Source organism: Bufo bufo, chromosome 5 (genome assembly GCF_905171765.1).
Source record: "Bufo bufo chromosome 5, aBufBuf1.1, whole genome shotgun sequence".
NCBI lineage: Eukaryota > Metazoa > Chordata > Amphibia > Anura > Bufonidae > Bufo > Bufo bufo.
In genome coordinates this window covers 27,262,200-27,287,055 of record NC_053393.1, presented here as the reverse complement: position 1 = coordinate 27,287,055, position 24,856 = coordinate 27,262,200, and the positions used below count along the sequence as shown (strand labels likewise).

At 42.3% G+C, this 24,856-nt stretch overlaps 1 protein-coding gene across 2 annotated transcripts in view; it reads right to left on the bottom strand.

Annotated features, from left to right (window-relative positions):
- Nucleotides 1-24,856, bottom strand: part of COL22A1 (collagen type XXII alpha 1 chain) — a 316,179-nt gene that overhangs the window by 26,374 nt on the left and 264,949 nt on the right. The window contains exons 49-51 of one of the 2 annotated variants that reach the window (XM_040433114.1): nt 17,499-17,558; nt 16,260-16,313; nt 7,188-7,241 (exon numbers count right to left, since the gene is read on the bottom strand). In XM_040433114.1, the coding sequence (XP_040289048.1) occupies nt 7,188-7,241; nt 16,260-16,313; nt 17,499-17,558 (168 nt within the window). The remainder of the gene's footprint in view (nt 1-7,187; nt 7,242-16,259; nt 16,314-17,498; nt 17,559-24,856) is intronic. The other variant, XM_040433115.1, reaches the window with a different exon arrangement.

The following is a 24,856-nucleotide window of genomic DNA, read 5'->3' as shown; positions in this document are numbered from 1 at the left end:
TTCTGCTTGTGCAGTCACTGTGTACATACATTACATTACTTATCCTGTACTGATCCTGGGTTACATCCTGTATTATACTCCAGAGCTGCACTCACTATTCTGCTGGTGGAGTCACTGTGTACATACATTACATTACTTATGCTGTCCTGATCCTGAGTTACATCCTGTATTATACTCCAGAGCTGCACTCACTATTCTGCTGGTGCAGTCACTGTGTACATACATTACTTATCCTGTACTGATCCTGAGTTACATACTGTATTATACTCCAGAGCTGCACTCACTATTCTGCTTGTGCAGTCACTGTGTACATACATTACATTACTTATCCTGTACTGATCCTGGGTTATATCCTGCATTATACTTCAGAGCTGCACTCACTATTCTGCTGGTGCAGTCACAGTGTACATACATTACTTATCCTGTACTGATCCTGGGTTACATCCTGTATTATACTCCAGAGCTGCACTCACTATTCTGCTGGTGGAGTCACTGTGTACATACAGTACATTACATTACTTATCCTGTACTGATCCTGAGTTACGTCCTGTATTATACTCCAGAGCTGCACTCACTATTCTGCTGGTGGAGTCACTGTGTACATACATTACTTCTCCTATACTGATCCTGAGTTACATCCTGTATTATACTCCAGAGCTGCACTCACTATTCTGTTGGTGCAGTCACTGTGTACATACATTACATTACTTATCCTGTACTGATCCTGAGTTACGTCCTGTATTATACTCCAGAGCTGCACTCACTATTCTGCTGGTGGAGTCACTGTGTACATACATTACTTATCCTATACTGATCCTGAGTTACGTCCTGTATTATACTCCAGAGCTACACTCACTATTCTGCTGGTGCAGTCACTGTGTACATACATTACTTATCCTGTACTGATCCTGAGTTACATCCTGTATTATACTCCAGAGCTGCACTCACTATTCTGCTGGTGGAGTCACTGTGTACATACAGTACATTACATTACTTATCCTGTACTGATCCTGAGTTACGTCCTGTATTATACTCCAGAGCTGCACTCACTATTCTGCTGGTGGAGTCACTGTGTACATACATTACTTCTCCTATACTGATCCTGAGTTACATCCTGTATTATACTCCAGAGCTGCACTCACTATTCTGTTGGTGCAGTCACTGTGTACATACATTAAATTACTTATCCTGTACTGATCCTGAGTTACGTCCTGTATTATACTCCAGAGCTGCACTCACTATTCTGCTGGTGCAGTCACTGTGTACATACATTACTTATCCTGTACTGATCCTTAGTTACATCCTGTATTATACTCCAGAGCTGCACTCACTATTCTGCTGGTGCAGTCACTGTGTACATACATTACATTACTTATCCTGTACTGATCCTGAGTTACATCCTGTATTATACTCCAGAGCTGCACTCACTATTCTGCTGGTGGAGTCACTGTGTACATACATTACTTATCCTATACTGATCCTGAGTTACGTCCTGTATTATACTCCAGAGCTACACTCAATATTCTGCTGGTGCAGTCACTGTGTACATACATTACTTATCCTGTACTGATCCTGAGTTACATCCTGTATTATACTTCAGAGCTGCACTCACTATTCTGCTGGTGGAGTCACTGTGTACATACATTACATTACTTATCCTGTACTGATCCTGAGTTACATCCTGTATTATACTCCAGAGCTGCACTCACTATTCTGCTGGTGGAGTCACTATGTACATACATTACATTACTTATCCTGTACTGATCCGAGATACATCCTGTATTATACTCCAGAGCTGCACTCACTATTCTGCTGGTGGAGTCACTATGTACATACATTACATTACTTATCCTGTACTGATCCGAGATACATCCTGTATTATACTCCAGATCTGCACTCACTATTCTGCTGGTGGAGTCACTGTGTACATATATAAGTAGAATATAAAGTACAATAATAGATATTTCCTCCTGTCCCCTCTCCTCACATCTCTGTTTTAGTAACTACTTGCATTCCTCATGTAGTAACAATTCTAGAGCATTTATTGTTATCATTCTCTGATGTGCCATTCCTTTATTTTCCCTACTAAAAGTTATAAATGAATTACCAGCAGTTTGCAGTAAAGGTGCATCTGGGTGTTACCAGTTGGGGGCATGTCCCTGCACAGTCTGACACTATCCAATCAGTGCTGCCAGTGTCAGACTGTGCAAGGACAACCCCCAACTGGTAACACCCATATGGACCTTTATTGCAAATTACCAGCAATTCATTCATTCATCATTCATTCTTCTAGCAGGAATAATAGAGGGACGTCACATTATAGATTCAAAATTTTATATGCTCCAGAAATGTTGTTACATGGGGAATGCAATTAGTTACTAAAACACACTCGTCAGTAGAGGCGACCGCTCCTGTTTAAGAGTAAGGTAGAAAAAGTATCCCTTTAGGCGTCTTTTCCGATCGTCCTAATTAAGATGGTCTTTCATGTCCAGGAAAGGTCATAATAAATTACCAGGCCTCAAGTGAGAGACATTTAGTCCATGCAGCACATCCAGTCCCTGCCTCGCTCATCTCCGTGACCGCACTCGCGTCCAGCAGGCAGTCGCGGATCCCGCCGTGGGCTCAGTAAAAAATATTGATTTCCAATATTCATTCAGAAGTAATTTTCCTCTTTGCTGCGGAGGCTGTTGAGCTTCACGGGGCGACCTCCATCATTATATCAGGTTTCCTCGTATGTTTCAGCGTTGCGAGACGACAGCAAATGTATTTTCCCAATATTATGCATCCGGTGCAGAGTCTGGAGCTCTGCTTAAAGGGCATCTGTCAGCAGTTCTGTCCCTATGACACCGGCTGACCTGTTACATGTGCGCTCGGCAGCTGAAGGCGTCTGTGTTGGTCCCATGTTCCTATGTGCCCTCATTGCTGAAAAAAAATGATGCTTTCATATATGCAAATGAGCCTCTAGGAGCAACGGGGGCGTTACCATTACACCGAGAGGCTCAGATTTCTCTGCAAATGACACACCCTCTGCACCCTGCCGGGCAGTGAAAGCGTCATCACACCTGACACTCTCAATCAAAGTGTAGAGAGTGCAGAAGTTGCAGAGAGGGCGGAGCCGTCTCGGTGTAATGGTAACGCCTCCGTTGCACCTTTTCTCAGCAATGCGGGCACATAGGAACATGGGACCAACACAGACGCCTTCAGCTGCCGAGCGCACATGTAACAGGTCAGCCGGTGTCATTTTATTATCTGGGTCAGTACGATTACAGCGATACCAAATAAATATAGTTTTGCAAAATAAAATCCTTTATAAAAAAAAAGAAAAGCAAATGTTTTTACAACGCCGCCTCCCAAGACCCATAACTTTTTTTTATTTTTTCTTCTACAGAGCTATGATTTTTATTGGATGACTTGTATTTCTCATTGGTATAATTCTGGAGTATAACACTGTTTGATAGTTTCTATATTGTTTATTTTTGTGGCAAATAAAAAAACTACAACTCTGGCATTATTTTATTTATAATTTTTTTTTTTACTACGTCCACCGTACGAGATAAATTGCACGATAGTGTAGTGTTGGTTGTTACAGCTGTGCCCATACCAAATATGAGGTGGGGATCTTATTTTTCCTCCAATGGAAAAAAGTTTTTTCACTTGGAGATTTCTAATTTTTTTATTTAATAAAACTTGAAGTTTTTTTTTAACCATTTACTAGTCCCACACTGGTCATTTGATAGCGTCTATAATACACTGTACTGCTTATGCAGTACAGTGTATTATACTGCCAGTGCACTGACAGTATAATAGATGGAAGACATAAGGAGCCTCCTCCCTCTAAACCACGTTGTTGTCATGTCCATCTAAGGGGTTAAAAAGCCCATATTGGTGGTTCTGCTGATCCCGGCTGTTAGAGCAGGAGCCCAGCACTGCAGGCATCACTGTCTTCCATGCAGTGTTTAGACTAGGCTACCGTAAAAATGGCGTATTTAAGTTCTTTAATGGGTTAAAGTCTAGCTGTTATTTCAGGTAAGTTTTCAGAAGATGCTGCCATGTGGGTGTACATGAGATATCACAGTATTTCTGTCCATTATATAACTTGTATCTGGCAGTTTTCAGCATTTTTCCTTCTGCAGTCTGTCTGCAATTCTATTTTTTTCGGAGCTAGTGGGGGGAGACTAGCCGGAATCATGTCTGTCCATACACAGGACATGGATGGACAGAGGATTCTGCTCCCTTAATATCTGTTGCATACCCTTAAAGACATTATACAGCAGAAATAGGGAGTTTAGATGTAAATCCAGCAGTGAAGTGAGACAGGAAACCACTTATAAGTCAGCAGCAGTCTTGCAGCCCCTCCCTCGTCCTATCCGCTCCCTTCTTCATAAACTTCTATGAAATCTGATCCTTCAGTGAGCAGGCAGCCCATCTTCAGTGAATATGGATCTGAACAGTGAATTGAGAGGATGTAATCCAATTTTTCATCCTCATCTTCTTTTTCTATCGACATAACCCTACAAGGACTTATTTTTAAGTGTGATGAGTTGTATTTTTCAAAGTCACTATTTTGGTGTACATTACTGGTTCACTTTTATTAACTCTTTCATGTGTGGAATGGGGGAAAAAGCAATTCAGATTTTTATTTTACTGCGTTCACTTTGAGCCATCATCAGAACTTTTTTTATATTTCCATCAATGCAGCGGTGTGTGGGAATTGAGTGGTAGTTTTCACTCGTACTATTTTAATTGCTCTTTTTTCTATTTTTCTTTCCAGATGGGTTAATTTAAATCCTAACCTTATAGTTCTGGTCGCTAGGGATGCAGCAATGCCAATTATGTAGGATTGTGAGTTTTTTTTTTTTTTTTACATAAAAAGGAGGAAATGTCTTTTTATTTTTAGCCTTATTAACATTTAAAAAATATTATTAAACTATTATTATTATGATCCTACATAATAAATTCCCTGAGTGAGTGCACTGTGTCCGGTGTGTGTCACCAGTTTTGCAACGGGCATGCGCGGCAGGGCGTCCAATCAGGACACAGCACTGCACACGGACACAGTGCACCACACAAGTTCCCTTGCAGAGTGTAATCAGCCTGACAGCACATAGATAACTCTGAGACCCTATAGGCAGGCCACAGCTCCCCTGCCGCCGTCCGCTCCTGCCACAGTTCCCCCGCCGCCGTCCGCTCCTGCCACAGTTCCACTGCTGCCATCCGCTCCTGCCACAGTTCCACCGCCGCCGTGAAGGAGATGCAGAGTGCGCAGCACCCCCCACCCCATCCCCCCTTTCAGGATGGCAGAGCGGCAGCTAGCACTCTACTTGAAACGGCCGACATTGGTGCTGGCACCGATGTCGGACATTTAACCCCTTCCATGCCGTGGTCCTTAGGGACCGCTGTATGGAGGGGCTAAACCATCGGGCCACTGCTCTGCTGTGACAGTGGCCGATGCTTGAAGGCTAAACTGAGGGAGGGAACTCCCTCCACCATCGGGCTGCTGAGCTGTGGCAGCGTCCCGATGGTTACCATGACAACCAGACACCTTCACAGGCATCCAGCTTGCCTTGGTATATCTAAGCCTGATCAGGCGCATCACAGACCCATTCACTTCGAAGGGTCCGCAATCCGGGAGATGCGGTGCGGAAGCATGGATCGGAATCTGACGGAAGCACTACGGTGCTTCCGTGGTGTTTCTGGCCGAGCATCCGCGGACCCTCGGATGCGGATCGCGGACCCCATTTAAGTGAATGGGTCCGAGATCCACTGCAGATACCCCACAGTCTCAGCCACAGTCACCAGTCAGTGCCAGCAGTCTTAGCCACTAGCTGCAGTCTGCAATCTCAGCCACAGCCGCCAGTCTCGGCCACCACCCAAAGTCACCAGTCACAGCCAGCAGTCAGTGTGGTCAAGTTCCCTTGCCATTCAATATAGATATGTTTCTACTAATGTTTATGCACTACTGTTCTAGTTCCCATTATTGTAACGGGCTTAATGTCTAGTTATTAATAAACTATTATTAAACTCTGTATACACTGCAGTCCTAATAAGTGTATTAAGATGGCGGACTGTGGGGCTGCCATAGCAATTATTGGTACCGGGTGAATGCAATGAGGTACAAAGGAGCCCCCATCTCTTTAAAAAAAACTTAAATGTGGAGGTCACTGTTGGCTGCAGCATCTCAGGGGTTAAATGGAGGGGATCGAAGTTATCTCTGATCCCTGCTGTTAAAGCAGAGTGTCAGCTGATACCCTCTGATGATGATGGTGCAGGCTTATGTCCTGAGCCCGCACGATGACTGGGTTGTACATGTATGGCAGTGTGTGGGAACTAACCACCATACATGTACAGTGGAGGTCAGGGAGGGTTTTCTCCTCATTAAGGAGCTCCTTCCCTAATAATCAGTGGTTGCTCATATAATTCTTGGATATCGAGGTTGCCTTTATGATGTTGACAAATGAGAATTGTTTTCTGTGGCTTATATGGCACCGACATATTTCATCACACTGTACAGAGACCGTCCCATCACTCCCTTTCTCCAATGACAATAGGAGCCAAGCCCCACCTACTGTCCATCTACCCACATGACTGCTGCAGCCAATCACTGCCCTCAGCATTGGAACTACACATCGTTAGATATTGACTGTGATGGTCATGGAGATTGATGGACATGTCATTGCTGCAGCGGGGAGCACTGGAACTGCAGTGCTGGACACCACATTAGGTGAGTAACCATTTTCTTGTTATATATAATGTCGATTTGGCTCTTTTTTTTTTCAGAAAAAAAAAAACCTTTAAGGACGAGATATTCTTCAGGTCAATAATATCCCTAATAAAGTTTCCCTGAAGAACTCCTTGAAATCAGTTCATAATGGTGCACGATCCACTCTAAAATATGAAACACAAAATTTTAACCTGGGACCGTCCAAACAGTCTGGAATTTGAGGTCTACAAGTCAAAACTATCAACACTGTTTATCCAGAATGAAAACTTTTTGATATGGACCTCGCCAGCTTAATTTTTTTGATCTTCCTCCATGTGTTGTCACCTGTTCACATTTTCTTCTTTAAAACAGGCAGCGGTGACAACAGATAATGATCAGAACATACTAATGTGAACTTTCCACATACGTTTCACATGGATTCCTTTGACCCCTGTGATCAGTGGTTATTACTTCATCAAATACTCACGGGCAGTCCTCGAGCCCCCTCCCGACCTGGAGGTCCCATCTCTCCTGGTTTCCCCTATGTAAAAAAGAACATAATTATACATAGTTACATATCAAATTACATAGTTAATACGGTTGAAAAAAGACATAATTCTATCAAGTTCAACCAAGGGATAGGTGGGGACGCGAATCACAGAAGGAAATGAGACTCAGATTTCTACACGTTTTCATAAGCATTAATGTTGTATACTTTTAAGAATTAATCTAAACCCTTTTTAAAACTGTTCCTGCTGTGGCCACATCCTGAGGAAGTCTATTCCACAGATTCACAGTTCTTACAGTAAAGAAGCTTTGACTCTTCTGGAGACTGAACTTTTTCTTCTCTAGTCGGAGGCAGTGCCCCCTTGCCTTTTGAGCGCATTTTACATGGAACCGTTTTTTACCGTATTTTTTGTATGGCCCATTTATATATTTGTATAGGTTAATCATGTCCCCCCCTTAGACCTCTCTTCTCAAGACTAAATAAATTCAATTCTTTTAATCTTTCTTCATAACTAAGACCCTCCATGCCCCTTATCAGTTTAGTCGCTCTCCTCTGTACTTTTTCCAGCTGCAGTGTATCCTTTCTATGGACTAGTGCCCATCATCTGAAGGATTGAAAAGATTTAGGTTTATTGGCAAGTAACTCAAACTTTTTGAAACCTGTTAATCACAGACATTGAAGGATGTGTATACTTTTGCAAAAATAGCCTAACACTTGTGTCTACAGCATCTATGCAGATCTATGTGTCACCATGGATACAGACTGCAAACAATGTGTGTATTATGATCAGGCAGTGTAGTTACTCCCTTCCATCTTCCTCCTCTCCTGTTAATGGCAGAGCTTTCATACTGCATTTTGAAGTAGCATTTGATACCCATAAGCTCCTAGGCTTAAACCATGCTTGATAATTTTACAGGATGCTTCTATAAGGTATGGCATAGTGCACTGGACCGTGCTATTCCATATGGCAGAAAAACAAAAACATACACAATATACCATTCCAATGGGGGTCACTATTTGAGCCTCCGTCAGGGTGATTGGGGGCCAATGGATATGTATGGCGCATGCACTGGGAGTTTTCCCAGCTCAAACAGCAAGCAAAAACTGCTTACATTGTGTGAAAACAGTGAGGAGGCATATGGTTACTCCATAATACTGCCATCAGGTGCAAAATAATACTTATTTACAATACTCACATAATTCTGCCATAACAGTGCCTAAATAATACCACAATGCAAAACCTAAATAGTGTAAAAGTTAATGATATAGACCTTGGTGGTCTAGGCTAGAGAAGAGGTTAATCTCCTTGTGTTCAAGAGCAATAAAGGTTCCACTCTTAGGTGGCTTCAGTGGGTCCAGTTCTTGGGGGCCCTCTTAGTCAATGGGGGCCCTGGGCAATTACCCACTTTTTACCGCTATTTTTTAGAAGGACATATGGGACCTACACACATATATATATATATATATATATATATATTTTCATTTCAATCTTCTCCTGTGCCTTTTTGTTTTTTCTGTTACATGTTGTAATTGAGCTCCTTTATTTCTCCTGAAGAAGAGGGCCTCAGACCCTCGAAACGCGTTGAGCCACGTATTAATAAAGCGATTGACCAGAAGCCATTCTGCGTAGGCTACGTTCAGTCACTAAGATTCCTACATGCGATCCTGGCCGGGGTGGTTAATAGTCCCAGGTGTCTTGAGCTTATCCTGGTGACTACCCCCCTGTGAAGTGAGTGTACTTGATTTTACTTCCTCCATCTCTAACACCAACATTGGAGTATTTGTTTATTCTGTACTAAGTTTCATCCTTAAAAAGACCCATGTGAGGGTCAGAAACAATTTAGTATAATCTACATCACTAATATTGACTAAGGGATTTGGCGCCTATCACGTGTTTCTTTTTACAACGGATGCAAAGGGTTCTTCCCTCCCCTTTCTCATTTTTTCCTGCACCGCCTCTTTTTTCTAAGTGGGCAAGGTTGTTCTTTGACCCTCCGAAACACTTCTGCTGCCTCCCCCTATCCATAGCTTTGGACGGGTATATCTCCATTACACTTCTTTTAGTAATCTCCACCTCCACCCCTTGGCGCCTCTGCAAGCCTCTGCTCTAGGTACTTTTTTCCTGTCACCTGGTCCGTCCTTAAGACCAGGAGCTTTAAATTGTACCGTAATCCTCTATTTTGTATCCTTATATTCTCCAATTACCCACTTTCCAGGGAAAAATTACGTTCCTAGTCCACCCATACTTTTCTAGTTAGTTAGAAGCAGACACAGAACTGTGGCCTGCGGCAGAGAGTGCAGTGCTTCTGAGTGCAGGAGTACTTTTGGATACTAGTGATATTGTGGTGAGACAGATTATTTTAAAAAATGCCCCAGAATGATAGGTACACCCTACAAGGAATGCTGCCAGCTCAGTAAGACGGCCAGATATGCTTAACAATCCTAAGATTATGCTTCTTCATGTGCAGTAACCTCGAACAGCACTTCATTTAAAATAAATAATGTAAGAATTATTCATCAAGGTTTCCATATCCGGCAAATGAATCACCTCTGAAATATCAGCGATAGCAGAACTATGAGACCTGGGAGAACCCTGTGATCAATGAGCGCAGAGCTGTGTTTCTCCTCCCTGCTTGTGTTGTTGACTGTCTGATAAATAACCCCAGCATGAGCTCCCAGCGCTGCCTGCATTAATATATCAGACAACAGGAGGAAGCAAACAAGTCGAGCACATACAACTAAACATATGGATATAATAACATACAGCCAGGTCCATAAATATTGGGACATCAACACAATTCTAACATTTTTGGCTCTATACACCACCACAATAGATTTGAAATGAAACGAACAAGATGTGCTTTACCTGCAGACTGTCAGCTTTAATTTGAGGGTATTTACATCCAAATCAGGTGAACGGTGCAGGAATTACAACAGTTTGCATATGTGCCTCCCACTGTTTAAGGGACCAAAAGTAATGGGACAGAATAATAATCATAAATCAAACTTTCACTTTTTAATACTTGGTTGCAAATCCTTTGCAGTCAATTACAGCCTGAAATCTGGAACGCATAGACATCACCAGACGCTGGTTTCATCCCTGGTGATGCTCTGCCAGGCTTCTACTGCAACTGTCTTCAGTTCCTGCTTGTTCTCGGGGCATTTTCCCTTCAGTTTTGTCTTCAGCAAGTGAAATGCATGCTCAATCGAATTCAGGTCCGGTGATTGACTTGGCCGTTGCATAACATTTCACTTCTTTCCCTTAAAAAAACTATTTGGTTGCTTTTGCAGTATGCTTTGCACTGTGAAGCGCCGTCCAATGAGTTCCGAAGTATTTGGCTGAATATGAACAGATAATATTGCCCGAAACACTTCAGAATTCATCCTGCTGCTTTTGTCAGCAGTCACATCATCAATAAATACAAGAGAAGCAGTTCCATTGGCAGCCATACATGCCCACGCCATGACACTACCACCACCATGCTTCACTGATGAGGTGGTATGCTTAGGATCATGAGCAGTTCCTTTCCTTCTCCATACTCTTCTCTTCCCATCACTCTGGTACAAGTTGATCTTGGTCTCATCTGTCCATAGGATGTTGTTCCAGAACTGTGAAGGCTTTTTTAGTTGTTTGGCAAATTCTAATCTGGCCTTCCTGTTTTTGAGGCTCACCAATGGTTTACATCTTGTGGTGAACCCTCTGTATTCACTCTGGTGAAGTCTTCTCTTGATTGTTGACTTTGACACACATGCACTTACCTCCTGCAGAGTGTTCTTGATCTGGCCAACTGTTGTGAAGGGTGTTTTCTTCACCAGGGAAAGAATTCTTCGGTCATCCACCACAGTTGTTTTCCGTGGTCTTCCGGGTCTTTTGGTGTTGCTGAGCTCACCGGTGCGTTCCTTCTTTTTAAGAATGTTCCAAACAGTTGTTTTGGCCACGCCTAATGTTTTTGCTATCTCTCTGATAGGTTTGTTTTGTTTTTTCAGCCTAATGATGGCTTGCTTCACTGATAGTGACAGCTCTTTGGATCTCATCTTGAGAGTTGACAGCAACAGATTCCAAATGCAAATAGCACACTTGAAATGAACTCTGGACCTTTTATCTGCTCATTGTAATTGGGATAATGAGGGAATAACACACACCTGGCGATGGAACAGCTGAGAAGCCAATTGTCCCATTACTTTTGGTCCCTTAACAAGTGGGAGGCACATATGCAAACTGTTGTAATTCCTGCACCGTTCACCTGATTTGAATGTAAATACCCTCAAATTAAAGCTGACAGTCTGCAGTTAAAGCACATCTTGTTTGTTTAATTTCAAATCAATTGTGGTGGTGTATAGAGCCAAAAATGTTACCATTGTGTCGATGTCCCAATATTTATGGACCTGACTGTAGGTATTCTGCCGGTCATTGCATCATTGTATATGCACATACTATACAGTTCAAAAGGTTTAATAGACAATACCAGACAGATCCACACACTCCAAAAATCATCAAAAGTCAACCCATTACTCTTGCCCAGAGGAGCAGTACTATAGTAGTAGTATTCTTGTTCATAGTAGGCAGTATTATAGTAGTTAAATACTTGTACATAGGAGCAGTACTATAGTAGTGGTATTCTTGTTCATAGGAGGCAGTATTATAATAGTTATATTTTTGTACATAGGAGCAGTTTATAGTAGTTATATTTTTGTACATAGGAGGCAGTATTATAGTAGTTACATTCTTGTATATAGGAGACAGTATTATAGTAGTTATATTCTTGTATATAGGAGCAGTATTATAGTAGTTATATTCTTGTACATAGGAGCAGTATTATAGTAGTTATATTCTTGTACATAGGAGCAGTATTATAGTAGTTATATTCTTGTACATAGGAGGCAGTATTATAGTAGTTATATTCTTGTACATAGGAGCAGTATTATAGTAGTTATATTCTTGTACATAGGAGCAGTATTATAGTAGTTATATTCTTGTACATAGGAGGCAGTATTATAGTAGTTATATTCTTGTACATAGGAGCAGTATTATAGTAGTTATATTCTTGTACATAGGAGCAGTATTATAGTAGTTATATTCTTGTACATAGGAGCATTATTATAGCAGTTATATTTTTGTACATAGGAGCAATATTATAGTAGTTATATTCTTGTACATAGGAGCATTATTATAGCAGTTATATTTTTGTACATAGGAGGCAATATTATAGTAGTTATATTCTTGTACATAGGAGCAGTATTATAGTAGTTATATTCTTGTACATAGGAGGCAGTATTATAGTAGTTATATTCTTGTACATAGAAGGCAGTATTATAGTAGTTATATTCTTGTACATAGGAGCAGTATTATAGTAGTTATATTCTTGTACATAGGAGGCAGTATTATAGTAGTTATATTCTTGTACATAGGAGCAGTATTATAGTAGTTATATTCTTGTACATAGGAGCAATATTATAGTAGTTATATTCTTGTACAGTAGGTGAACCCGATTTTGTGTCAATCTCGCTCTCTTTCTCGGCGAGATTGAGCACCTACGAGCCCCATCGCGGGAGCCAGCGCCGAGCTGGCTTGCCGCGATGGAGACAGAGCCGTCATAGAAGCGACGGGAGATCCGACTTGGATTCCCGCCAATTCTACACGTGTGCGGCGTTTGTTATGAATCCTGAGGGGGAAGTCCCCGCCGGATTTTAAATAAAAATCCGGCCTGGGTCCCCCCCTCAGGAGCATACCGGGCCCTTAGGTCTGTTATGGGTTGTAAGGAGAGCCCCCCCTACGCCGAAAAAAACGGCGTAGGGGTCCCCCTACAATCCATACCAGACCCGTATCCAAAGCACGCTACCCGGCCAGCCAGGAAGGGAGTGGGGACGAGCGAGCGCCCCCCCCCCCCTCCTGGGCCGTACCAGGCTGCATGCCCTCAACATGGGGGGGTTGGGTGCTCTGGGGCAGGGGGCGCACTGCGGCCCCCCCACCTCAGAGCACCCTGTCCCCATGTTGATGAGGACAGGGCCCCTTCCCGACAACCCTGGCCGTTGGTTGTCAGGGTATGCGGGCGGGAGGCTTATCGGAATCTGGGAGCCCCCTTTAATAAGGGGGCCCCCAGATACCGGCCCCCCACCCTAAGTGAATGAGTATGGGGTACATCGTACCCCTACCCATTCACCTGCAAGAAAAGTGGTAAAAACACAAATAAACCACACAGTGTATTAAAATATTTTATTTTTCTGCTCTGGAGGCCGCCCCCTGTCTTCTTTATTAGCTCTTTTACCAGGGGGGGCTCTTCTTCTTCCGCTATCCCGACGGGTCTTCTCCGCTATCCGGGGGGTCTTCTCAACTCTCCGGGGTTCTCCTTCTGTCTTCTCCGCTATCCGGGGGGGTCTTCTCAACTCTCTGGGGTTCTCCTTCTGTCTTCTCCGCTATCCGGGGGGGTCTTCTCAACTCTCCGGGGTTCTCCTTCTGTCTTCTCCTTCTGTCTTGTTGACTCGGCGCACCCCGGTTCGACGTCTCGCGAGACGAAGAACCGGGGTGCGCCGAGTCTCGCGAGACGAAGAACCGGGGTGCGCCGAGTCAACAAGACAGAAGGAGAAGACAGAAGGAGAACCCCGGAGAGTTGAGAAGACCCCCCCGGATAGCGGAGAAGACAGAAGGAGAACCCCGGAGAGTTGAGAAGACCCCCCCGGATAGCGGAGAAGACAGAAGGAGAACCCCGGAGAGTTGAGAAGACCCCCCGGATAGCGGAGAAGACCCGTCGGGATAGCGGAAGAAGAAGAGCCCCCCCTGGTAAAAGAGCTAATAAAGAAGACAGGGGGCGGCCTCCGGAGCAGAAAAATAAAATATTTTAATACACTGTGTGGTTTATTTGTGTTTTTACCACTTTTCTTGCAGGTGAATGGGTAGGGGTACGATGTACCCCATACTCATTCACTTAGGGTGGGGGGCCGGTATCTGGGGGCCCCCTTATTAAAGGGGGCTCCCAGATTCCGATAAGCCTCCCGCCCGCATACCCCGACAACCAACGGCCAGGGTTGTCGGGAAGGGGCCCTGTCCTCATCAACATGGGGACAGGGTGCTCTGAGGTGGGGGGGCCGCAGTGCGCCCCCTGCCCCAGAGCACCCAACCCCCCCATGTTGAGGGCATGCAGCCTGGTACGGCTCAGGAGGGGGGGGGGGGGGCTCGCTCGTCCCCGCTCCCTTCCTGGCTGGCCGGGTAGCGTGCTTTGGATACGGGTCTGGTATGGATTGTAGGGGGACCCCTACGCCGTTTTTTTCGGCGTAGGGGGGGCTCTCCTTACAACCCATAACAGACCTAAGGGCCCGGTATGCTCCTGAGGGGGGGACCCAGGCCGGATTTTTATTTAAAATCCGGCGGGGACTTCCCCCTCAGGATTCATAACAAACGCCGCACACGTGTAGAATTGGCGGGAATCCAAGTCGGATCTCCCGTCGCTTCTATGACGCGCTTGCTGGGATGTGCTGTCACTATTCCAGTGAGTGCGAGATCTCGGCACCATGTTGCCGAGTATCAGCGCGACGCTGTCGTGCTAAAAGCACAATCTCACAAACACCTACTGTACATAGGAGCAGTATTATAGTAGTTATATTCTTGTACATAGGAGCAGTATTATAGTAGTTATATTCTTGTACATAGGAGGCAGTATTATAGTAGTTATATTCTTGTACATAGGAGCAGTATTATAGTAGTTATATTCCTGTACATAGGAGGCAGTATTATAGTAGTTATATTCTTGTACATAGGAGGCAGTATTATAGTAGTTATATTCTTGTACATAGGAGCAGTATTATAGTAGTTATATTCTTGTACATAGGAGGCAGTAGTATAGTAGTTATATTCTTGTACATAGGAGCAGTATTATAGTAGTTATATTCTTGTACATAGGAGGCAGTATTATAGTAGTTATATTCTTGTACATAGGAGGCAGTATTATAGTAGTTATATTCTTGTACATAGGAGCATTATTATAGTAGTTATATTTTTGTACATAGGAGGCAGTATTATAGTAGTTATATTCTTGTACAAAGGAGGCAGTATTATAGTAGTTATATTCTAGTACATAGGAACAGTATTCTAGTAGTTATATTCTTGTACATAGGTGGCAGTATTCTAGTAGTTATATTCTTGTACATAGGAGCAGTATTATAGTCTTTATATTCTTGTACATAGGAGGCAGTATTATAGTAGTCATATTCTTGTACATAGGAGCAGTATTATAGTAGTTATATTCTTGTACATAGGAGCAGTATTATAGTAGTTATATTCTTGTACATAGGAGCAGTATTATAGTAGTTATATTCCTGTACATAGGAGGCAGTATTATAGTAGTTATATTCTTGTACATAGGAGCAGTATTATAGTAGTTATATTCTTGTACATTGGAGGCAGTATTATAGTAGTTGTATTCTTGTACATAGCAGGCAGTATTATAATAGTTATACGATCTTACATAAGATGCAGTATTGTAACTATATTGTTTTGCATGGTGGTAAAAGAATATTATTTAGAGGGTCTAGATATATGTGAGCTTTTAACTTTTTCTGATGTTACTTTGAGGAAAATCTCCTTTTAACATCATTGTGGCAAGTAGGGTAAGAACATGTCTAGCTGCTCACCGCTCTGTCCACAATTCCTCAAACAGGATAAGTGGTTTAGGATCTAACATTGCTGCCTCATCTCATTAATGTTCTTGTGGTTCACTGTACAGTAATCCAGCCAGGTTAAAAAATTTAGCAGAAAGCTACCTTAGAAGACTAGACTTTTTTAAAAGGTATATTTATACAACCGTCACTTGTTCACATATTTTCAGCAATGTATGGTCCACATGATGCCCTATATTTTATATTAGATTTAGTAAATGCATTGTATTTTTCAATATTTGTCTTCTACTAGAGTAAAGGAGGTTAGAAATTCCCAGGTGTCTCAATTCTCATAATGGTGACAAAGCAGAAGGTGACATTTTGACTGGTCCAATAAATCAGCCCAAGTGCTTGTTAATATGCTTGCCACTGCCACGTTACTTAATAATAAGAATGACATACTGCCTCCCCAGGTGCCCCCGGCTTCCCGTCTTTTCCGTCTTTGCCAGTGATGCCCTGAAACCAAAATACAAGGAAATTATAAGAAACAGGATTGACAGAGTTATTAAATATTGTAACGAGCTGACTGGGGCATGAATATTACAGTAGACAGACATAGGCACATTGCGAAAAGTACAGAGCTCACATACCGGCTCATATCCTCTCTTATGTCTCCATGAATGAGTTGTAATCTTTAGGAAAATAACTAATTAATTTCTGAGCCAACCTTTATTGACTTGATATTATTTTCCATGGGACACCTTAGACCATTCTTTTGTGCCATTAGATAACAGATATAATAATAAAATATATATATATTTAATAGGGTTTTCCAAGATTTTAATACTCATTACCTATCCTCTGGCTAGGTCATCAGTATCTGATCGGTGGGGGTCCGACACCCGGGATCCTCTCTGTTCAGCTGTTAGAGAAGGCACTGGCGCTCCGGTGAGCATCATTGTCCTCTCACAGCTCACCAAGCACAACGCAGTACATTTTATAGTGGCCATGCTTGGTATAGAGCTCAGCCTCATTCACTTTAATGGGGCTGAGCTGCTCCTAGGCAACGTGACCGATGAACGTGTCGTCACTGGTCTAGGAAAAGTTGTGAGAAGGCCACGGCAATCACAGGAGCTCCAGTGCCTTCTCAAACAGCTGATCGGCGGGGGTACCGGGTGTCAGTTCCCCACCGATCAGATATGGATGACCTATCCAGAGGATAGGTCATCAGTATTAAAATTTTGGAAAACCCCTTTAAGGAAAAAATAAGAATATTTTTCCTTTTTTTTAAAAAAGAATTGATAACTGTTGCAAAATATTTCAAGAACAAACATTTCTGAAACCATTACCATATGTTTGTCCTATGAAAATGGATGCTATTTGTGTAGTTTATCTATTTGCCTGGCTTCAAAGGACTAAATCGTATTTTGGTTTTTGGTGGGCTATTTTTCTATTGCTGGTTGTAGAGCACCAAAACATTAGAACCACCTTCAAAGTGACTTTTCTAAGTTGACCCCCTAAAGTATTTATCTTTTTTAATCCAGCTTTTGGCTTATTTTTTTACATTTTTTTGTGTAATTTAGGAAAGGTCAGGCCCTTCACAGTGGCATGGAAAGAGTTAAGGATTATGAACAGATGATTCCGCTCTACTAACTTATAATACTGTAGTATGGTACATCAAAATGGAAAAACAGATTGTACTTGTACCGGTAGTCCTGGTAGTCCAGGGGGGCCACTTGGTCCTGATGGTCCTTCTTTTCCCTGAAACCAACAAAGAGAATTTTAGGAAATATGTATTCATGATCATCAATCAATCAATCAATCACTTGATCAACCAACCATTATCAAATCTATAGAAAGTCATTCATGTTTAAACTAGTACTATATAGCTAGGGCCATTCATCTACAGAAATCCAGATGTTTAGGTCCTAGTTTGTTCATCAGGGGCATTTTAAGGCACAAATGACTCTCCTGATATTAACCATGAAATCAGCCTGTGCTTAGTTTACTAGTTGGTATATGTTCCAGAAAATGTCGATAATGTCCAGCCAAACAATAGCTTAGACACCATTTCAAAGAAAATTAGAACATGACCTGTAGGCATATGTCATTCTCTTGACGGTGTCCATTTTTTATTATACTTTTTGAGTTTTAAAATGTACGTTTCCAAGCTGGGTAACAAAGAAAGGGTGACAACCACTAGCAACTACAATTACAAAATCAGTAAGGGTTGTCACCAAGGATGGGTAGACATACCATAATACCATTGAGTCCTCTGGAGGGCTCAGTTTTTGTTGCAGTAATGGGTCCCAGAGGTTTAGCAGAAGACAAGCCCATTGGAGCTGACCTGAAGGCAATTACTTTCTCCTAGGACTATGTCTTACACAGTTGATTCATGAACTAGGAGCCTAGTTGATTTTTTTAATGATAAAGGTGGCCATATCCCTAAGATAATGTAGATATAGGCTGAATACGCATTTGCCTGACACAGCTATTTCTCCTGACACTCTCCATACACATGCACTCTAAGCCTGGCTGATAAAAAAGGGGAATAAAACCCTCGGTACCCACATATCTCCCTTGAGACCAATGAATTGGACACGTTAAAGTTCAATATCCCCCTCTCTCTCCAACATCTACAGGCAAGAAAGAGATAGAATACCCCATATATAGTAGATGGGTGGCTGGGTGTGCTAATGTGCATGGCCACCTTGTATGAGCAATAATAGCAACAGACATGCAGATCTTCTGTACAGACTAAGGGTGGGCAATAGCTACAGAAGAGGATAGGGTAGTGGTCAGATCTGGGCCAAAAGACCCCTCTGCAAGATGGAAAGATAATGGCATATGATAGGCATGGAGGGCCGGTTACCAATATTACATTGAGGCCCGGGAGCTTACATTTAAAGCTCTAATGGTGGTACATCAAAATAATTTTTTCTAGTGGGTAGAAGGTACTTCCATCGAACTTTGGTTGTCAACAAGTTTTGCATGTTGTCACGGCATGTAACTCTACAGAACTTTGTACATTTATAGACCATAGGGTCACCTGGATATCATCCCCCTACAAACACTAATGTTGAACTTTAGAGGTTGTCTTTTCCTAGAGTTCTAGGCAACTCATAAACTGCTGACTGGAACATGAGAAGATGGCTCCAGGTGGTTTTAAGTGAGAGTATTACAAGCATTACATAATCTTTTATCTGGATATTATGCTCATGTAAACTTGTTTCATTAGTAGAGTCGCTTTGCTGTTTGCCCTCAATTCGGAGAAGCAATTTTGGTCTTCCTCGTCTCCCTGTCTTCAATCTCAGAATTCAATCAGTGCTCAGCAGTTTCCTGTGGTGCCGAGAAGCCAGTTATGAGCTTGTCTTTTTTGTCTAAGTAAATCACCTTTCTCCAGACGGTGTTCACAGCGGGAGTCGGGCTGTGTCTTCTGCTAAGTGTGAGAGCTCCTGGCAGGGGGCCATTGTACTCCCATGTTAAACACAGTCACCCCATAAATACTGTAAGATATTTCTAGATTAACTTGTTCCTCACAAGTCCATTTTTATAGAGCTTCAAACGGTTAATTAATTGAACAGAATTTACCACCAATTAGGAGAAATTTTCTGAGTTTGAATCTACATAAAATGTTCAGTAACATTATAAATAGTTTCCTTCGTTGACTGGAGACTATATTTGGGGCTCCATGGTGGATAGTCACCAATCGAATGGTGCAATATAACATTGCAGCTGTCAGTTGGCCATACAGAATCAATATGTCAGGTTAATCTAAACGTGACATAATACATGTATTGACATACATCTGTGATGGGACAATCGACAAATGTTCCTGCATGAGAAATAGCAAATCATACTGTATACAACAGTGTCATCATGCAACCTTTGCAAAAAAATTGCATAAAACTTGCAAAAGTGAATTATAGAATGTTTGTAGTGTGACTTCACACTATAGATCTTGCAGAGGCTGGATCCTCTTAATAATTATGGCACCTTATACTCCAGTGCATTCTTAATTTTAAAAAAATTGCCAAAGTACGTTCCCCATTGTATACATACATTAAATTACTTATCCTGTACTGATCGTCAGTTACATCCTGTATTATACTCCAGAGCTGCACTCACTATTCTGCTAGTGGAGTCACTGTGTACATATATTACTTATCCTGAACTGATCCTGAGTTACATCCTGTATTATACTCCAGAGCTGCACTCACTATTCTGCTGGTGGAGTCACTATGTACATACATTACTTATCTTGTACTAATCCTAAGTTACATCCTGCATTATACTCCAGAGCTGCACTCACTATTCTGCTGGTGCAGTCAGTGTGTACATACATTACATTACTTATCCTTTACTGATCCTGAGTTACATCATGTATTATACTCCAGAGCTGCACTCACTATTCTGCTGGTGCAGTCACTGTGTACATACATTACATTACTTATCCTGTACTGATCCTGAGTTACATCATGTATTATACTCCAGAGCTGCACTCACTATTCTGCTGGTGCAGTCACTGTGTACATACATTACTTATCCTGTACTGATCCTGAGTTACATCCTGTATTATACTCCAGAGCTGCACTCACTATTCTGCTGGTGCAGTCAGTGTGTACATACATTACATTACTTATCCTGAACTGATCCCGAGTTACATCCTGCATTATACTCCAGAGCTGCACTCAGTATTCTGCTGGTGCAGTCACTGTGTACATGCATTACATTACTTATCTTGTACTGATCCTGAGTTACATCCTGCATTATACTCCAGAGCTGCACTCACTATTCTGCTGGTGCAGTCACTGTGTACATACATTACATTACTTATCCTGTACTGATCCTGAGTTACATCCTGTATTATACTCCAGAGCTGCACTCACTATTCTGCTGGTGCAGTCACTGTGTACATACATTACATTACTTATCCTGTACTGATCCTTAGTTACATCCTGTATTATACTCCAGAGCTGAACTCACTATTCTGCTGCTGGAGTGAATGTGTACATACTGTGCATTATTTGTTCATTTTACTCACTTATATAGCGCTGACATATTCCGCAGCACTTTACAGACATTATCATTGCTCACTGTTCCCAATGGGGCTCACAATCTAAGTTCCCTATCAGTCTCTCTTTGTAGTGTAAGAGGAAACAGGAGAACCCGGAGGAAACCTAGTCAAATACGCGGAGAACATACAAGCTCCATGCAGATGTTGTCCTTAGTCAAATTTAACCGTTGGACCTCAGTGCTGCAAGGAACCAGTGCTAACCACTGAGCCACCATTTAATAAAGATAATACTGGGCTTATGACTCGCTACTACAGAAGATAGAGCAGATAGATTACTAAATTCAGGCTCTCCTCTCCTATTAGATCAATGGGCTGATCCTTCAATTCCTCCCCACTCCATTGTCAACCAGCCTAATAAGTGTATAGTAGATGCTGTACGTCTGTATCTCCATTCCTGATCTTTCCTTTTTGATGACATTTTAGAAAACTTTACATACAGAAGAATTCTTTTGCAGTTTCAAATAAAATTTTGTAATTAGATTTGTCTTTGTATTTTGACCTTTGGGCCGATGCAATTATTCTCTGTAAAACGGTACAATAAACGTCTGAATGTGATTGAGCTTTCAATTTATTTTATAATCGGAGCGACTGGTATGACTTTCTAAAGCTGCTCTGCGGAGCCAGAAGTGATGTTTGGCGAGAAAAAACATTTCCTTGCTTCACTTTTCACATTCAGGAGATGTTAGACACTGGACTACTTTGACTTCCACTGAGCTCATTATGTTAAAAATCCTCCCTCTCAATCCTGCTCCCAATGTCACCTGGATCCTACCGGGCCTGGTAACTTCTTGTCTTCTTAAGGACACAGACTTTATTTCATGTCACCTTATTTTTGGTTGTGCAGGGTCTTGGTTCTTCCCTAGCTAGTTTTGTCCTAGAGCAATGTCTAGTCTAGCACCTTCCTGTTGCGACTTGTCTTCTTCTGACTCTACATTATCCTGATCCCCAGTCCTTACTCATAAGTAATTGTCCTGCCCTGACTTCTGCTGGTTGACCTCAAGATACAGCGGTTTAGCCAGCTGCTGCCACAGAAGACTAATCTGGAGACTGCAACCTAGGAGACCCTATAGAAGAGTCAATATCTGAATTAGAGGGGTCAAGAATGAATGCTGGGGCTCTCTTGTTCACTGCACCCTAACTTTAGCTTGCACTAAATAAAGCAATTCTGAGGTACCAATATGCTGTTTGTGATAAGTTCACGGTAATACAGCAATTCTGCCTCCCTTTCAGCAACAGGAAAAAATTCCTCCATTTTGCTTTCATAGCAAGGGTCTAAAAGTGTTTCTATCCAGTAATCAGCAGATTGCTTGATGCTAATGATACCCCTGTCAGTACAAAGCTGTTCTTCTTCCGCCATCCCTTGATGCATCAGCATGAGCTTGTTCTCTGAGATAAATATCATGGGGGTGACATTGCTGATGCCACAGTTGTTACTACTGACAAATCTGGTGGCCTCTTCGAAGGGCAGGAACGCACAACATGCCTCTCTGATGAGCTGCCACTGCCTGACCTCTAAACAACACATGCTCCCTGCTGAGTTGATCTGGAGCATGAAGAAATCATTCAGAGCTGTATTCTACTTGTACAGACACTCTAGCATATGCAAGATGGACTTCCCGTGAGTCGGAATTTTGCAGCTCATGCCATGCAATGGCAGATCATTCCGCCATCATTATTGTTCTCACAGACCCGGACACTTTTATCAGCCTGTGATATGTCATTGTGGGTTTCTTTGCCCTCCTCCCAGCTTTCCCCTTTGTATTTGTTCCAAGTGCCACTGTTGCGAGGGCTATCATTCCCCTACCACCATAACTGTGGCTACAAGTGACACTACTACCATCAGCAATGATACAGCTATGCGTGGGGTCTTCTATCTCTGTCTGAACCTCCTCCTCATGGCAATCCAAATGCTGACTGTTCTAACATAAGCCATCAACGGGGAGACTATCTTGAGTATATTTATTTTGTTGCCTCTTCTTAGCAAAAAAGAAGGTGCTCCACTAGGACAGGGCAGTGAAGACAGATCATGCAACTGAAAGGCTTCTCTGGGGCTGCAAGGAGGAGGAACAGGTGAAATGCTGTGACCCTTGGCTCCAAGGGACATTGTCAGACTCAGAATTCACCTCAATATCATCCTGCTGTGACTGAGAGGAGGAGTGAGCCATCCAGTCCACAATCTCATCCTTTTTCTCCTCAATGATAATGTGGCGCCTATTGGAAGCGAAAGAAAATGGTGGCCTGCTACTACTACTATTACTGGCCGGACGGCTAGGGCTGCTACTGCTGTTTGTACTACTACAGCCACCCACACTATGACTGAGGGATCTTTCATTTTCCACTATGATATTTACCAGACATTTTATTATGAAGCCTGTAAATAAAAAAAGTCTTGGGTTTGGTACGCTGATTACTTAACGGTACTACCAAATTTGCAAGTGTTTTTCTGCAATTTAAAAACGCAATTTAAAGGCACAACTAAGCATTCATCAACTTCTACAAACACACTGCACACTGATATTGACAATTTACAATGGTGTATTAAGATAATACAATTTATTAAATAAAACTGCATAGTATATTGACTCAGTACAATGTGTTGAGTGAAACTGGTATATGCACTCACCTAAAGAATTATTAGGAACACCATACTAATACGGTGTTGGACTCCCTTTTGCCTTCAGAACTGCCTTAATTCTACGTGGCATTGATTCAACAAGGTGCTGATAGCATTCTTTAGAAATGTTGGCCCATATTGATAGGATAGCATCTTGCAGTTGATGGAGATTTGAGGGATGCACATCCAGGGCACGAAGCTCCCGTTCCACCACATCCCAAAGATGCTCTATTGGGTTGAGATCTGGTGACTGTGGGGGCCATTTTAGTACAGTGAACTTATTGTCATGTTCAAGAAACCAATTTGAAATGATTCAAGCTTTGTGACATGGTGCATTATCCTGCTGGAAGTAGCCATCAGAGGATGGATACATGTTCTCATTCTGTTTACGCCAAATTCGGACTCTACCATTTGAATGTCTCAACAGAAATTGAGACTCATCAGACCAGGCAACATTTTTCCAGTCTTCAACAGTCCAATTTTGGTGAGCTCGTGCAAATTGTAGCCTCTTTTTCCTATTTGTAGTGGAGATGAGTGGTACCCGGTGGGGTCTTCTGCTGTTGTAGCCCATCCGCCTCAAGGTTGTGCGTGTTGTGGCTTCACAAATGCTTTGCTGCATACCTCGGTTGTAAAGAGTGGTTGACTAGATAATTGCATTAATGAGAAATAGAACAGGTGTTCCTAATAATTCTTTAGGTTAGTGTAGATGCACTGAAATGCGCTGAGATGCCCAATTACAAATGGTAGCTAAATTGAAACAATTTTTTCAACAACTTACAGAGGTGCAATTAAATGTGCCCTACTACGAACACTCTGGTAAAATGTGATGAACTGCTAAATTATACACGGTAGCAAAATAGCAGCTGTTCGGTAATTAAAAAAAGGCTCAATTATACGTCCCAGAGACTGAAGGGCTTGCCAAAATCCTGCTCCTTGATTGGCTCACAACCTATTTGTCAGCCTCTGAGCCAATCAGGGTAAGCCCTCCTCCCTCCTAGAGTCATGTGATACTCTAACCTCATTTTCCGTACAGTTTTTCAGGCAAATTTTTACAGTACAATGGCGCTGTTTTGTGTGATTCATCCGAAGCGAATCACCAAAACGTTGAATTTGTTTGGCAGCAGAATTCGTTTAGAATCAATTTGCTAATCTCTACTTTTTTACTACAGAGTCCCAATTTTTAAAATATGCATCTAAGGGTGCACGTACCACAGAGGTAAATCATAGAGTTGCTATTGAACCCTTGGAGAGAGGGACGCTAGTCGTATTCCTCCTCTTTGCTCTTGGTTGTACAGGGCAAATTGCCTAGTTATGTTCCAAAACCCAGAACCATCAAGCGGAGCACATTTTCTATGGGCCTCCCTTATA